Below are 17,796 nucleotides of genomic sequence, written 5' to 3'. Positions count from 1 at the left end.
ATATCATATTTACACATAAATAAAATATTATGTATGTATATTATAAATTGTATATTTTATTAATACTTTGGAGTATCTAGTTGTTAATATCGGTAATTAATCAAGTATTTTAAATCACGAACATCGCGAAAAACTTAAATTAGAAAATTAAGGTACCTATAACTTTTTACTTAGACATTAAGGTATTATAAATTTATAAATAATATTATTTCTTAGATCCTTTTATACCACGTAAGTCGATACCCAAGTAAGGAGTGTGTAGTAAGTAGTTTGTCAAATAAATCTTATTTATTTCTTAATTTTAAGATGTAGTAAACAATTTTTGCAATCGTATATTTTCCGTATATGTATTTGAACGACGATAGGATAGGAGTATAGAACTGCAACGAAATAAATCCAATATGAAATATTACAATATGATTTCAATACCTAATACTAATATAACATAATATGAACATTAAACATGGATAGTATACGGCGCCTTTAATAATGATAGCTATAAATTATCGTTCATCTCACCTAATAACAATATCGCATTTGTTGTTCGAACATAACATTGTTCCTTAATATTTATCGATAATCGAATTATATTAAAGAACAATAATTCAAAACGTCGTTTTCTGTGAGACATGGTGAAATTGTTTTTCATTTACGCGTACTGTATACATATTTTATTTGATAAACAAAACCAACTTTTTTGTTGAACAAAACGACCATGGAGATTGGAGGTACAGTGCCACAAATAAACATATTATACTTTTTAAAATAAAACTGACTTAGCATATCTAAATTTAAGGGCGATATGTATCATTGGTATATTAAGAATATTAAACGTTACAATATGGATTGGTATGATTACTATATTCATAGTAATCGTTTTAAGATAAACCATATAATTATATTATAGGACTTATTTTTTTTATTATTATGTGTATGGGCGCATTATCATTTATCATATTATGGTACAATTGATGTTTATATAGAGATAGATGTCCAATGAAATAATACACTATTATTATTACGTCGAAGAGCTGCTGCAGGTCGGTCGGGTCTGCCGATCGGAGAGTCACGACACCGGGTATTATATTATATTTATATATATATATACGCTTTAGGCGCCGGATAAGGTTACCTCGCAGGAATTGCACTGCAGGATATTACTGTAAGTAGCAAATGCGCTCGTTGCGTCGATGTGCACACGCGTACTATATATTTACAGTAATTGAATAATATTACTTTTCCGGACCCGGTAAACTGATAGAGATCCAAACAAAGACCTATAGTGTGTATAATATAATAGTAATGGCACTATGACTGGGAACGCAAACGTTGAATGAAATGCAAACAGCAGGATCGTATCATTTATTATTTGCAGCGTGCGATAATAATTCTCAGTAAGATAATGGTATCTGATAATCATTTTTTTCTATTATTATTACGATTGGTCAATATTATATTACCTATTTTAAGTTGATATTTAATAACTGAATACGTTAATACCTATTATCTTTATACTTTTTAATAAATTATGTGTTACAGTGATAATACTTAAATATAAATATACAAACATAATATGATAGCAAACTAAAAACAATGGTTTCGTTGACTTATCGATGTTTGTTCAATTAAAATGAAAATATACTTATGTATCGAGTATAGTTAGTAGCAAATTTTTAGTAATACAGTATAAAAAATGTTCAATGTTTTAGTGTTGTATTCTTGATAATATATAATTTAATGTATAATTATTTTAAGTAATATAATTTCGAATTTAACTGCTGTTTGAATGAGTTGGTTAAAGACAATAATGCAAACACCGAACACACAAAGCATGATAGTAACATTAACTCGCGTATAACCGTATAACCCGCGTGGATACGTTGGTATATTGTAATAGACGTATACGCACACAATATATTAGCGGTGGTCTAATCAACCGAAGCATTGATAATAATATGTAATATATAATAAATTTAATACGTGTATTATAGCTGTAGAACTTAACTACAACCTGTTGGGCTTGGTGTTTAAGGTGTATATTATAACGCGCGTTTCGTTTCCCGATCTGCTGCAGTAACGCACCCAGCCAGAGGACACTTCTTTAAAGGGCGCACCTATTTTTTTTATTAATTTTTTTTTTTTTTTGTTGTTGTTGTTCCGAGCCACGACAAATCTAACGTCTGCGTTTTTTTCTCTTTATATATACGTGTCTGTGGCTCTGCGTGTGCATATGTATGTGTGTGTGTGAGCACGCGTGTGTGTTATAAGGACAATAAAATACGATTCTGGCAGACCCACATGACTACAAAACGATCGGATGTACTCGCACACACTCACGCGCGCGCGCGTTTATAATGGTGGTGCATGAACGTATGTATATTCAATGTATGTATGTATATTATATTCTTTGCGTCTCTCTCTTTAAAAAAAAAAATAAAATAATAATAATATACGGACGTACGTGGGCGAAGTTTTGAACTCGTCGTGATGAGGCGCGCAGGCCACATGAATGAATACGCGCCCGGGGCACGGCGCAGGCGAATGCGGGTGATTTAAAATAATAAAAAATAAAAATTATAAAATAAAACCCATTCAAGGTCCACGCGTTGTTGTATTACTTTATTATTATTATTATTATTATTATTGTTATTATAAATCCAATAACGGAATTCGCCATAGTCGTTGCTGCGGCGAAGGATCGGTATGGTATAATAATATAATATTGAACTCACCAATATGGCAATATGTTTAATGTATATATATATATATATATATAACTACAATATTATAGATACCTTTATATACTATTACTAGTGTTTGCATTTAATGTTCTATAAACGTACTAAATATATGCTAACAATGTTATGAAAATTAAAAAATAAACAATATAGGTATGAACTTTTTATATTCTCGGATTTCTACCTATGTTTTTACATTGAAAATTGTAGTAAATTTAATTTAAATTTTGATATATATTAAAACTATAGAAAACATTACCTAATATAATTATCTTTTATTTACATCTAAAATAAAAGTATAAAAATAAAATATACATTAATTATGAATCAAATAAAGGATTTAACCTACATAATATTGTTGCTAACGAATTCATGGCATGGGCCAAGATTAAAAGTTAATACAAAAAATCAATGTCTATATTTTTAATTTATAAAGTTTTTAGTTTGAATATCATCAAACTAGCATTTAGCTTATCAAACGTGCAATAAGATATTATAGTAAAAAGGGGAAATTATACACAAAACAACAGTTGATATTTCATCCGTATTAAACTATGACGTCATGAAATAAATGTATAAGATTACTAAGTAAGAAACAATATTTTTAAAAGTCAAAGAAAACACGAATAGATGACAAAGTTCAAACTCTAATTAATAGTTATTATATTATAACATAATTATTATGTTAAATTTGCGTGTCATGTTATGTTAGAAAACATAGTATATTTTTTCTTAGTAGATACTTATAATTTGATGATCGTAGCGAACCGTCATATCAGAGGTATTCTCGCATAAAATAATTTGAATCTTCCTATATATATATATATATAATATTATATATGTATAATAGAAAAATCGTTCGTCTCATTTGTAAACCGCCCACGAGAAGATTCGTGTTGTTATACTATCATTATATTACGGTCGAATTCAAGCTCATCATATTATATTATTATAATGTATAACTACGCGTCATCTCACGCAGATTCGTATAGACTTTGCCTGTATGTTCTTCGAAACCACAGCCACGGCGTTCGAAAAGTCCTACGTCAAAGTTGGTCGTTACAGTAAGACTCTCGTTACGGGTATATATTCGAATACATCGTACAATAATAGTCGACAATATAATATATTATTGTATATACGACGTACGCCCGTTTGCATTGTTATAACGGTCTCACGTACACTGCGTACGATATTATAATAATAGTATTTAGATATAAGTACGCGATTGTTTGTCTTTAATGCGTCATATAGACCACCGGGGTGTCTACGCCTTATTATAGAGATTACGTTTATTTTGAAGATCGAAACCAAACGCAGCAATTCCTGTACATCCAATAGAAGTATTTCATTACAAAACGTTTCCGTTGGTTGTAAAACGTATCCGAATATTTTATAATTACACGGGTATAGTGTGTATATTCGAAACGCTGTAACAATATTATAATGATTTATAATATGCTCGACTTTCACGGTAATATTTAAAAACGCGTTTGAATTTCTTTAATTCGCGTTAAACTCGTATGTGAACGATTTGATCGTTCTGTAAATGCGCATAATAACATTATAGGACTCAGACGTTTCTCGATACAAAATTAGTTTATGCAATTTCATCGAAAAAGTTAGTATACGCTCGTACATATTATTATAATATTACGTATTATGTACCTACCTATTATATTTTAACTCTTTAGAGCACACGATATGATACATGCTGCTGTGTAATTGCGCTACTTAGAAGTTGTTTTCGAAACGCGGTTTCGTGTTAAAGTTTTGTTTGACTTTATACCGATTCAAAAAGTGATGTTGTTTCTATCTACGAGGTATTTACATTGCGTTTTAGCGAATTGCGTGTATAGTGTAGAAATTGGTACCTTTACCAGCTTTAGCTATGTACACATTAGTACATTACACATAGTAGAACCTATGTGAAAAAAAAAACTCGAAATCCGCCGAATAACAAACGTTATCTGCTGGCTGCAGCTGCTTTAGTCAATATGTGTGTCCAACAGCAGCTGTAATGCATTGCCCGACAAGACAATATCATTATCATCGTATCAGGACAACAATGCCTATTTCTCATATATATATATATAATAGTCATTATCATACATAGTATACCTATACCTGAGCACGAATAGAAAACTACTATGTAAACATTATAATATAATTATGACAACATTTGCATCACCGGTGATTGAAATCCGACGTAGTGGAAATGTCAATGGAAACAAATAATATAATATTTTATTTACACATATCCGATTCTATATTCATATTTGCTACTTATAAACGTTATAAATCTTAGTCATTTTACATAAATTTTATATATTTAAAACAGCTAACAAGATTTAAACATTTTTTTTAAAATAATATATGCATGACGAAACACATTTATTCTCATGACGGAACGAAGAAAACTGAACTAATCTCATTTCCTCAAATAATATGAACGACAAAACGAGAGCAAATTCGTTTTTTAAAGGAACTTTTTAAACATATTGTGTGAGATCGACGTCATGTGATAAGTCCGTTCCGGTAGAAAAAAAAAATCGCATAAATATTTAACACGGCAAAGGTATTATCGGAAGCCAAAATAAGGCAACGCAATACAAATTTCGTCTTTATACCTTATGCGTACGTATAGATATAATATGTTAAAATCTCGCATGGTTGTTTTAAAAAAGAACGTCAGGTGAAATAAACAATAACAGGATAGAAACCCATTTCGTCGATCAATATATTTTTTTGGCACATTGAGTATTTGCTGCAAGCCAGTACCCGGCGATGGCTACTCGCAGGTGTATGTACCTCAATACATAGGAAACATTTTATAATATATATAATTCTACATAATATATACCTTCCGAAATGGATGGTTCCGAGAAAAAATATTTCAATATTTTATCTTAAAATGTGAATTTGATTTCCTGTTTAAGTTTATATCTTTTAATTTATTAATTTTCATTTTTGTTAACTTCATAGTTTTTGACAAAAAATAAATAACATCTCGTTAAAATGTATTATTTTTAAATGCATCATATTGAGGATCTCTCGTAGATAATAGTTTCGCGGAAAAACGAATTAGGCCAGATTAAAATGGTAGAAAATATGCATAAATATAATATTTATAATAATATAATATAATACCTATATATTCAGACATTCGGTGAATACTTTCGTAAAATATGACGCAGTAGTATTTCATAGATATACCTACCACGCATGGTTATAATATGCATATTGTATTTCACTTTATCTGAATGCATTAATAATTATTGTATTTGATTTTGGGTACATAAATATATGTTAAAATATGTACGCCAAAAACCGACAGTCGCTTCGATCAGTATCCGACCGATTTCGTGAACGTCCGGTAAAACGCGTATACACGCTGCGCGATAACATGATATTACGATGATTTGTCGTCGGGGGCCGGCGAACGGCCGCTCTTATCTGCCGGCGGTGCGTGACAAATCGCCCGGGACCAATTGCATAATAATAATAATAATTAATATTTATGCGCGTCGTTATAATATATCTATGGTTCCATAGGAGCTCGTGCCTGGTGTACCATTCTTCTTAGATGACCTGTCCGCTTAAAAATAATAATACTCATAAACTTTAGTGCATAATATTATATTGCGTTTAACTATTTTTACTTGTTAAACCCACAGGTACGCCACTATTGTCCATTATTACTGATATTCAAACATAAAAGACTTAAGAGAAACAATAAGGACATATTTTTTTATATTTCCGTTTAATTACATCCTCCAGACAAATTGTTTATTAAAAATATAATCAAGTAGGTATATTATTTTGTTGTCCATTTTCGGCAATATTCGAATATATATATATATATATATTCAGTTTATTAAAAACAGTTTAAGATTACTTTTGTACCGCTTTATTCAAACACAGTACTTTTACGGTTTATAATATTATATTAAAACATTTTAAACTTATAATCGACAGTAATCGGATGCTATTAATCCGAGAGTTGTAATGACGAATTAAAAATTAGGACTTTTTGATTTTTTAGTTAGGTACCTCAATTACATTTCGCTTAACGTACCATTTCCAAAACAATTTTTTTTCAAACATCAATTTTGTTTTATACGTTTTTTTCCATCACTCGCTAAGTTGTGCAACGTGTTTTTTTTTTTAGATTTAGTTGCGTCTTTCTTGATAAATAGTTAAACACCAGATGTTCTTATTACAAAAATGTATGTGCCTATATACCTATAACAATTTTAAAATCAAAGATTTGAATTAAATTATATTTTATTTACAATAAAAAAAATGCAGTGCAGTAGATACTATGTATCAATGGTACTTTAAGTTACTATATTCAAGGTAAACAATAGTTATATGGGTATATTTGATTCGATATCTCTTTGAAATCGACTATAGAATAAAAATAGTACGAAAAATAAATTCTATGCTAAATGTAAATTTTATTTAATTTGTTTCGATCAAACCATAACTAATTTATCTTATAAAAAATTTTTATTTTTTTTTTTGTATAATATTATATTTTAATATTAGTCAAGTAGCACTTTGTCCGATATTTTTCAAAGGGTATTTCTATATATATGAATATATACCCTTCAATGACCGTCAGATCTATCCATTCGTCTTTACAATTCATTGCTATGGTTACGAATATATATTTTTTTTTATAAATCGGTTTTATATATAAATATATAGATATTTTTTTTAATACATCATTCTTTCTTGTTATGGTTGAATAGTAGGTACTTAGTCAAAAGTTTCAATTGTTCAGTTTTTTAGGAATATAATATAATAATATGTCTAGTTTACGGTAAACTCAAAGAAAACTGAAACTCTTAATGCACTCGAATGCGCTATAGAAGAGTAGATATGCTTTTAATAACTTACAATTTTTAAAAACTTTCGGGAGTCTTATGCAGCATAACGATGTATCGCTACCACCGTTATATAAAAATTGTATTATATGATAGAACATATTATAATAAATTGTTCAACCGAACACGATTACCCGGTTAAACTAAACTATATTACGCATTACCGTATTAATATTCTTACTGTCAGCTAAATAATAACCGTTGTCATCGTATGATTCCTCTACCTATAGCGTAACAATAATTGGAATACGATTGTTAGAAACTGCAGGATCAGGTTGATCGCTAGTCCGGGGAATGCGTGTGGGCGACCATCGTTAGTGCCGAATCGATAATCGGCCCCGATCACGTTGTTGATCCACTGTCTGTGGTAGTCGACTATCAAGAAACGCACTTGATGATTGACACTTCCCGTTTTGGTGGCTTGCATCTTAGTAGGGTACGTGTGACTAATCATGCCGTACTGCAGTCCGTCGCAGATTAACGGATCCCCTATGTCGTTACCAAGTCGTTGATTGGGCATTCCGCAGATGAACTCGCGCCAAGTCTTGCTGACGGTTGTCTGAATTTCTGAACTGTTAGGAGTACAATAAATTTACCATTATTAAATTTGGCCTGCAGCAAACATAATTTAATATACAAATAATAGAAACTCCCATAAATATATACATGTAAGTACGTGTTATGAATTACATCACTGCGATGAATTGGAAAAGATTATTAAGAATTATTAAATTTTTTTGGTAAAATATAATGTAAGAATTGAATCTGTGATTCACAGAAATTTACTGTAGAATTTATTTATAAATAATATTTATCAACCAGTAGATATCTAATTATAACGAATATAACAAATCATAAGCCAATTAAAATCGTATATTTTTCGGACCCGGATTTTGTAACCAACAGAAAAATAACGTCTTATATAGTACCTACTTATTAGGGGTTTATAGTTTATGCTTTATATACCAATGATTTGAATAATCATAAGTAATAACTAATAATAATAACATGCATACTCGAATGATTCCCGACACGCTTTAAGCCCGTACATGACATTGACCGGAATATAATAATAGGGTGTCAGCCGTCTTCTCACTACCACTACGCAAGCCAGCGCTTTGGTAGTAAAGTTGTCATCGATCGGACCGCTGATGATATCTGGTAGCTGTGCGTACCTAGTCACGTTTAACGGGTCGTGTAACTGCGAGAATATAAACGAAACAATCGTGCCATTATTATTTGCGTGTTGTGAAAAATAAATAGTACTTAGACGAAGACGACAGGGACGCTTACAACTACGATGCTGATGTCCGCGGTCAGCGTGTACGGGTCGTAATCCGGATGAATGTAAACGAGACTCGCGTTCGCGTGATGTCTATAATTGTACGCTGTAACAGTCACCTGAAACAAAATACAAAAAACAAAACCCATAATAAACATATTCAATTATTAAACAATTGAAACATTGAAAATTCAAATGTTATATCTGACATTCTAAACAGCAATATAGCAAAATTATTAATCACGAAAAATCGAAATAATAAAGTTGTGAAGCGTCTAGGTTAAGATAGCAGTTGTCGTTTCTGATCAAATATGTATACAGTGGTATTATTCTTTAGTTCTAAACAAATATTATATAGAAATTAGTCAGTTAGGACATAAAACAATTATATTGTTTATACAATTTAACAGCTATTTAGCGATGAGAAATGAGGGTACTTATTGGTTTTTCAACCACATTTTAGGTACGATAACAACATTAAGTTTATGAAATTAATAGTTTTTATTACTTACGGCGCATCGCAAACAACACCTCCTAATTTCTTTACATCAACGACACATTTCAGGGTAATATAATTAAATGGAGTGTTATTTAGAAGCAATGCTTTTACAAGAAATATTGGTATTATCATAAATTCTACAGTTGACAATTATTGATCAGCCGATTATATTATTGTATAGTGATATATGCGTGTTTCATACCATAATTTCGGTCATCCTCGTCGTGCAGTAAGCGGTCGTGAGCACGTGCCAGGGGGATACTAGGGTGCCGCCACACACTGGTTCGTCAGGTAGACCTTCCAAGTACACCAGATACGGGTAGTCGACTTCCATGCGGTCAGTGCAGGTTACCTGCGGAACTACCGTTTTAGTTGAGGTGGTTGTCGGTCGTGGCCGTGTGGGTCTACGGCGTCTCACTGTGGTCTTATTATATTTTTCTGACTGCTGTGATTCACCATCGTAATCCGTTCCGAGTTTCTTCATCGTCTCAGAAATCCAGCCAGTGTACCTGTTGACAAACAAGAGCCTGCCCTGAACCGTCGAATCACCGCACTCTGTCGCCTCTGTCGCTGGAGACGCATCTGTAACGTCGTATCCATAGCTAAAGATTCCATACTGATGTTGACCACTCGAGCACAGCAGTGGGTCGGCCCGGTCACACGGCAATCGCATGGCTGCCGGACCTATTGTCTCGGCACACAAGAAATCCGCCCAAGTGAATCCGATCACGAACTCGAGAAAAGTGCTGAAACGGCGCGGGAAACGTCATCCTGTATCATCCACTCTCGTTGTTTATTACAACACGTGAATTATTTATTTATTTATTTACACAGGACAAGTTCAAAATGCAACGGTTAGTTATGAAATAAACAAGAAGAATATAGAGTGAAAAAATTGTGATCGTTATTTACAATATATATTAGATAATAGGGTAAATATCGATAAGCTTATAGGAGAATGGAAAATTGAGAAAAAGATAAATAAACAAGTAATGATTAAAGTGTCGAAATACTATACCCGACTAGGTTACCCTAGGTGAAATTTATAAAAAAGAAAAATCGAAAAGAAGATAATATAGTGTTTTCAGTGATACTTGCAGTGTCACCATAATTCTACAAACGAGATCATTGGTTTTAATAAAATGTAAAAGATATATCGAATCGATTTACTTATTTTAAAAAACCTGTATATTGTTTAGAACTGGATGTGTTCACATAATCATATAAAAAAAAAAAAATCAATAAGCAAGATTATTATAATATAGTAATAAATTATTATGCTTTTGTTCGATACTGTTTACTATTTTTTAAAGTTTTTCCTCTTAATTTAAATCGTAAATTAATATTTTTTTGACGTTTTCCTCACTTTGATTTTGGAATCCGACAAGCGGTTTGGCCGTACTTAACACGAACCGGTACCTTGTAACCGCGTTCGTGGGGCGCACCGATTCCTATAACCATGCAATTCAGTTCAACGTCACTTTTGAACGTTCTCGACGATAGTCCAACGAAACGCTCAACGTGTTTGAACGGCTTCTTGAGCTATTGTAAACGTTGTAAGGTTACATTATATCATTAAAGTCGTTAAGAGTCTTGGCGATGCGTTATAATAAGATCATTCATGGATCGTTAATCATTCACTCACCTTTACCAGCGATAAGTCGAACATTCGGGTGGCTTTGTTGTATGACGGATGGATGTAAGCAATTATGACTCGATGGTACTTGACTAAGTTTCCGGGAGTCTTCCAATACGCCTGTTAGTAGAAAAACGATCGTATAATCAAGAAACGCGCATATAGTTTGCGTAATCCACGAGCAAGCGCACGGATTTACTATAAGAGTGTTGTGAGCACGGTGGTAGCGGCAACATCGTTTCAGTAGAATATCATATTGTACATAATATGTGTCTAATATTTTATGTATGACATTATGGTTAAGTCACGAAGAAATTTAATTTTAAAGCTGTTGAATATGTATTGATGTGTAATAAGTAAACGTATGTATTTACAAGAATATTTGAAATGTTTATGCTCTAACTTTCGCAAACACTCAATATTTATATTTTTATTATATATTCAATCTAGTCAGTGAAAATAATTTACAAAATAGGCGAAAAAACTACTCATAATTATTAGATTAATCGAATTTGCCAAAAACTTTAATTCGTATGTACTTTAAGTTTCACAAACCTTTTACGTCATAAAAAAGGTAAGCACATCAAATATGCTCACCACATTCTATCCTTAATTTTGATTTTCGAATTTTTAATTTTACTTAACGCCCAAATTTTTGAATATTCAGATTATAAATTATATAAATATAAATTAGTAAAGTATATGTATATAAACATATAGCCCTCAAGTACTATACTTAAAAACTAAAAAATCGAATTCATTTATTGTTAATTGAATAGCGTGGGTGTGGAAGAAGGGTAATAAGAATGCTCGATGAATCATCCTGTATAATATTATACCACGTCGTATATTCAATAATAATATGGTTGTGTCTGTAGGAACCAAGATAAACCATGGAAATAATAATTTTTATCACTTTTATTTTCGTACAATTAATGTAGAGCCGTCTGTACTCGACTTAAACGTGTTCATCAAACGCGACGTGCAATACGCTGAAGACAAAACGAACACTGGAGATATCAAGGTTCCTGTACAGATGACGGTGTGCCAGTTCGTCCCGTCGTCTATTCCTCCTGCAGTCAATCCCACTAAAAACGGAAATTCGGCGGTGACGTTCGACCATGACGAAGACACGGCGGACGTCTTACCACCGGTTACGACAGTCTGCTGTAGCCCTAACGCTGTGATGACTACGACGATAACGAACAACGAACAACGTCCCATCATCTTTGTCGCGTCAAAGTTTCCGAACGTAAAATAAAACATCGATAACAGTCGATTCGGTTAAAAATATAGAATGCATATTATCAAAAAAACAACGTAATAAAATATTATAAATAACTATTATTTTTATTAAAATGATAATTATATTATTTTTATTTAAACTATAACACAGTATTGCCAAGAAACACAACGACCAAATAAAATCGAAAATGAATGAAATGAGTTGATTACTGTGATAAGAATATATTTTACTTTTTTGTATGGTCCAAGACGTTTTACGTATTACATTCTGGCTAAATAAATGTTGTTAAACGTGTTAAAGCAGTGGTTTTATATGTTCTCTTGTATTTTTTCTGCTAATACTATTTCGGATAAAAAATATTGCTCAAAATTATCGTCCATAATATCGAAATTTCGGTTATCTGATATTTATATGCTTGGTGAATCAGCCTATATATTGTATTTAATAATATAATCGATAGCTTTTTGTTTTTTTTATCAAATATCGAAACTCCAAGTAATTGGGTTATGATCAGCTGCTCAGGCGTCAACTATATTATTATAGTATAGAGATTGCTATGATTTGACAATTTAATAATATTGCAATAACGTTTGAATATATCTTCGTAGAACAGGAACACTCTGTATATTTGTGCATAGTATTATGTATACCAATATCGCTGGGGCGTAATCTGCGCATACTTCGTATCTTATATCGTTATAATTTTCGTTGCGGTAAACATTTTAATTTTAATTAAATTAACAACGACACCGTGTAGAGATAATAATTTGCGTATGTATATAGTGCCGTAAAGTGCAGTAAAAACTATAATCGCACCACCGCAGAGTCGAAACGCGTGTATAATATATATATTATGTTTATATTTTTATCTTTTGTGGTTGTACCGAGTTTAATCACACTGCAAGTTTTATCGCGAAAAAAATACAATACAAAATGTAGAATCATCCGAATACGCACATGAGTATTATATATAAATATATTTGCTTAGCGATAAGTATTTACTATTTAGTTCTGCCGCTGCAGTTCACTCATTTTCGAATTGTCGTTGCTATAATATAAGGTGTAACAAGACTATTTAACAAACTCCCATTACAAATATTACTATATTTGTTAGATATTTTTGGTTCACCCTGTATAGTACGCCGTTCTAATATATCGTATTATATTCTCTAGAGCGCAAAACTTCGATACCCGCAGCTTTTCCTGGTGTTGATTTTTTATTCTCTGCAACACTCAACGGGCCTACAGCTATAAGCGAACGACGCAGTGGCGTGTTTGATTGGTAGCGAAAGGGGTGATTGAAGAATCACTCCCACCCGTTGGGAGGTTTTTTTTAGCCATGTATTCATATAATAATACAATTTTCAAATTAGCATTATTAAATAAAATAAAAAACGAATATAACTGTGCAAAAAAAAAATTCAAGAAGATTACATAGGGAAGCCTTATATCTAACTTGACTGTATCTTCGAGTGCTGTACTAAAAAATTGTATTTTCATCCGTCTCCACTTCTTTGGATGAGCTTCGAATACGCCGAATAGTTAGTATGTGGTGAAAAGGGGGAAAGGTTTGGTAACAATACAAACTACTGTCGAAGCATGTGTGCATACCAAAAACGTGCAGTTTCGCCGAATCGTATAAAGTATATAATATAATATTCGCGTAAGTGTGTTTTAGCGACTTTCTCTGGCTTTGTGTCTACGTCAAAATCAGGGATTATTGCTTCCATGTGAGTATATATTATATATACATATAAATTTGCCGTGATATATATATATATATTATAAACATGACACGACCGAGAGCGTGTCAACTGTAATACGCGTATACGTATAAATGAGTAATGGGTATAAGCCATTACGCATAATAGGTAGGTATGTATAATATAATATATATATTATATATTGTATGCTTGCCGATCCGAAATCGAATTACAAATTAGCGATTCGCCTCTATTTCGACAGAAGTTTGCTGCTGCGGTCACGATCAGCGCCGCACGTGTATCATATACATACAAACGTACAATATACATAATATATATATATATATGTGTGTTTACGAGATGGCTTGTTTTAAATACGCCGTCAAGCTTTATACGAACGCCGCACAAGGTCGCGCGTTTATAAATCTCATGTCATAAGACCTATAGAGACCGGTTTTGCGTACCTGTACCCATATTATGCACACTCGTTTTCTTTATACTTACTATACTAAAATAATATAATAATACATGTATACGTATAATAATAATATTATAACGTCCGCTCGATACGAAATTTGATTGGCCTCGTCCGTTTCGTGCGATTTAATAATAATTAATTTCACGAAATTATAACGTTCGTCGTCTCGTCGCATACGTTTTGCCCGTTCGTACAACTCGTACAAAATACGGATAGGTAAAAATTATTCGATAATAACATAAAGTCGAACGAAAGTTTCCTGTTTACATGGTAACAAAACACTGCAGTTTTTAATAATTGTACGTAGTTAAATCATTCTACTAATTTTCCAACCGCAATGATGGTATGGCAATGTGCACACAAATACTAGCTTTTATCGATACCCAATTGATTGAGAATCATGTTAAGTAACAATTATTAAAAAAAAAAAACTAATATTTTTTGCAACTTTAAGTGATATAAACGGATTTTGGCCTCTAATTTTTATTTTGTATTGTATTGTATTCACTTAGCACCTGTATAAAATTACCAAAATAACATTAAAATGTATTTCCATTTTTATTAAATTGCATTTTTCGTGCACAAAACAATATTTTTTTAAATAATTATTAAAACAAATCGGCGTTTGATTACTATCTAAATCACAAACAAACCTAGGTAAGTATGTATAAACCATAGAGTAATACTATATGCCCTATGGTATAAACATATGGAGTAACATAATAATATGTTGTATTGTGAAAATAAATAATAATTTATTTTTTATAATTTACCTAACCACACTAAAATGTTTCCCTATGCGTTTTTACAACGAAATGTTAATTTAATTTTAGTACATATCACGACTGTAGGTAGTACCTATATCTACAACCACGGTACAAATGTATACTCTGGTCACATTTTATGAATGTAATAATATGTATACCGCGAATATTTTATGGGGCGATCTGATTTTAAATACCATATAAGTTGTAATATTAGAATTGTTAAGAACTTTGTACATGCAATATGCGGATTGTGTATATGTTATTAATATAATATTATAGTTAATATCCTCTTGAATTCATCTAAATCTTGTATGCAAACGTGGCTTATATATACCATGCCCAAATCAGATGATACCAAACCTGATAGATAATGAGATGATTTCAACACTTTATTCGGTCCACGTCTTCCAAATGTATATTAAACAGTTTATCGACACTTTATCAGAAGTGAAATAAAATTTGAGGGATTTAAAAATCTACGGTACGAAATCAACGTATGAGTATAATTTATAGCGCCGATTACTTTTATGAGACCAAACGCTATTTGTCGAGGTGTGAAAAACGTAATATTATATTATAATATGCTGCATGTATTAATTCCTAAGTATGATATTATAGTATATGTTAATATTATACTCATAATATGGATTCTTAACTTTTTAACACAACTAAAGCATGTTTACTTCTATAATATTTTCAAAACGAAGAATCATTGTAATAATTGATTTAGTGATCAATAATTAAGGTTATCCTCCGAATGCCATCAATTTATCACCATAATTCATGGTGCATAATAGGTGAAGTGTTAAAATTGAATATGTTTTTACACTCCTTAACAAAATTCGTTTAACTGATTATAAACAAGTGTAACGTGTTTTTTATACGTATCATGTGATCGTGATAGTGTGATACAATAATTATATAATAAATAATAATTAGGTAATTAAGCGAGAAATCGGTGAATCGGTCGGCCCGCGGTTTCATAACGTCACCCGTCCGCGGTCATTTTAATATATTTAACCCAACACTTTTTAGGTAGCAACCACGCTTTACAATAATATATTTTCCTCGACGTGTATACTTACTCATAATAGTTATAATAACAGTGTGCCGAGCGACACGCGTGATAATTCATGATATTAACATTATTTTATTATTATTATTATTATTATTATTATCATTGTTCTTCGGAGTACCTACGCTGCACAGCGCGCATGCTCACGCACACGTCGCATAATATACAACCTAACCCGTCCGAATTTAATATTATATTATTAAAATAATAATAATATAATGGTATATAATGGTAATAAAACGATGTAATGTGTTTGCGTTTCGAATCGCATTTAACCTTTCGAACGTCCGACCACACGTGGCCGGGCGGGGCTATGGCAGCGTCAATGGGAGGGGAGGGGGTAAAGACAATATGATGGTTTCGGAAGTGACGAAAATGTTTGATTACGCATTCGTCGTGTACTCGCACGCTATACACACATAGACAGGCACATATTATTATTATTATTATTTACGGTATTATGATGTGCACATTATTATTGCCGTGTTATTACCGTCGTCGTTGCAATATGGGACGACCGTACACTATAGCCGTATAGGTATTATACGTACCTGTATTATATTATAGACTCGAATGCGCGCGCGACATGTAGATGATGGCAGCAGTGGAGGTGGTGGCACGTCGCGGTCGTCGTTTCGCCTCCATTGTATGCTAATCGACGCGTTATTGCATTGTCTTCGCGGCGGCGGCGAAGAAACGTTTGCCGGTCGCGTCCAACTATTATACGTTTTCGGCGAACAAAAGGGGGAAGCCCGCGACGGCGACTGGTGACCGCGCGCTCTGAACGATTACTGCGAGTCGGCGGGGGGAGGATATTTTTGAGCGGAAAAAAACAAATTAAACAAAAAGAAAACGGGTCAAGAGTTCCGCACTTCCCGTCTCGTGTCAATAGTGCAGTATAATACAATATATATATTATATATATTATATATGATTAGACGGATGGTGTATATATATATATATATATAGTATAATACACATACAGAGTGATTCGCCGAGAATGCTCATCCCCGTCAGCTCCTTGACATACTGCAAACTTTTGTTTTTCAAATGAGACACCCCCTCCTTTTTACGGCAAATATTATTTAGTGGATCATATTTTTGAAAATCAAGTCGTACCTATACAATTCAAAATTTAAACGAATATATATATATAGTTTTTCAGATATTTAAACGTTTCTACCGAGAATAATAGTTCTCAAAATTAGATTTTAAAAAATATAAAATATACCTATGCAATATTGTAACTACGGTGTCGTAGACCTATTTATAATACTTGGACCAGTTGGACTATTTTTACAAATTATAAATATTTTTAGATATGAACATAAATTATTAAAATTTCAAATTACCATAACCTTCATTATCTTTCATACCCATAACTCGTTATAATGATATATATGATATCACTTATTAGTTTAAGCGTTTAGAGCTCGTCTAGAACTTTTTTAATAATTATTTACGAGGCCATTTTTTAAAA

At 32.0% G+C, this 17,796-nt stretch overlaps 1 protein-coding gene across 1 annotated transcript; it reads right to left on the bottom strand.

Moving 5' to 3' along the window:
* Window positions 1-6,756: 6,756 nt before the first annotated feature.
* On the bottom strand, window positions 6,757-17,089 carry LOC132923217 (uncharacterized). Its single transcript, XM_060987074.1, has 7 exons — window positions 16,868-17,089; window positions 11,057-11,167; window positions 10,778-10,953; window positions 9,614-10,157; window positions 8,924-9,031; window positions 8,647-8,831; window positions 6,757-8,202 (listed from the first exon to the last, which is right to left on the bottom strand). The coding sequence occupies exons 2-7, from the start codon at window positions 11,078-11,080 to the stop codon at window positions 7,851-7,853; spliced, it is 1,389 nt and encodes a 462-aa protein (XP_060843057.1). The 5' UTR covers window positions 11,081-11,167; window positions 16,868-17,089; the 3' UTR covers window positions 6,757-7,850.
* Between the last annotated feature and the right edge of the window lie 707 nt (window positions 17,090-17,796).

The sequence above is a fragment of the Rhopalosiphum padi genome, chromosome 2, assembly GCF_020882245.1.
Source record: "Rhopalosiphum padi isolate XX-2018 chromosome 2, ASM2088224v1, whole genome shotgun sequence".
Classification (NCBI taxonomy): Eukaryota; Metazoa; Arthropoda; class Insecta; order Hemiptera; family Aphididae; genus Rhopalosiphum; species Rhopalosiphum padi.
Note: the sequence above shows the minus strand (reverse complement) of the source record. Positions and strands in the feature narration are given on the sequence as shown.

Coding starts and splice junctions, on each gene's coding strand:
- LOC132923217 (XM_060987074.1), bottom strand. CDS start 11,080: ATGTTCGACTTATCGCTGGTAAAG. Junction 10,954..11,056: donor TCGACTTATCGCTGGTAAAG/GTGAGTGAATGA, acceptor CGTTTACAATAG/CTCAAGAAGCCGTTCAAACA. Junction 10,158..10,777: donor TGTCGGATTCCAAAATCAAA/GTGAGGAAAACG, acceptor GCGCCGTTTCAG/CACTTTTCTCGAGTTCGTGA.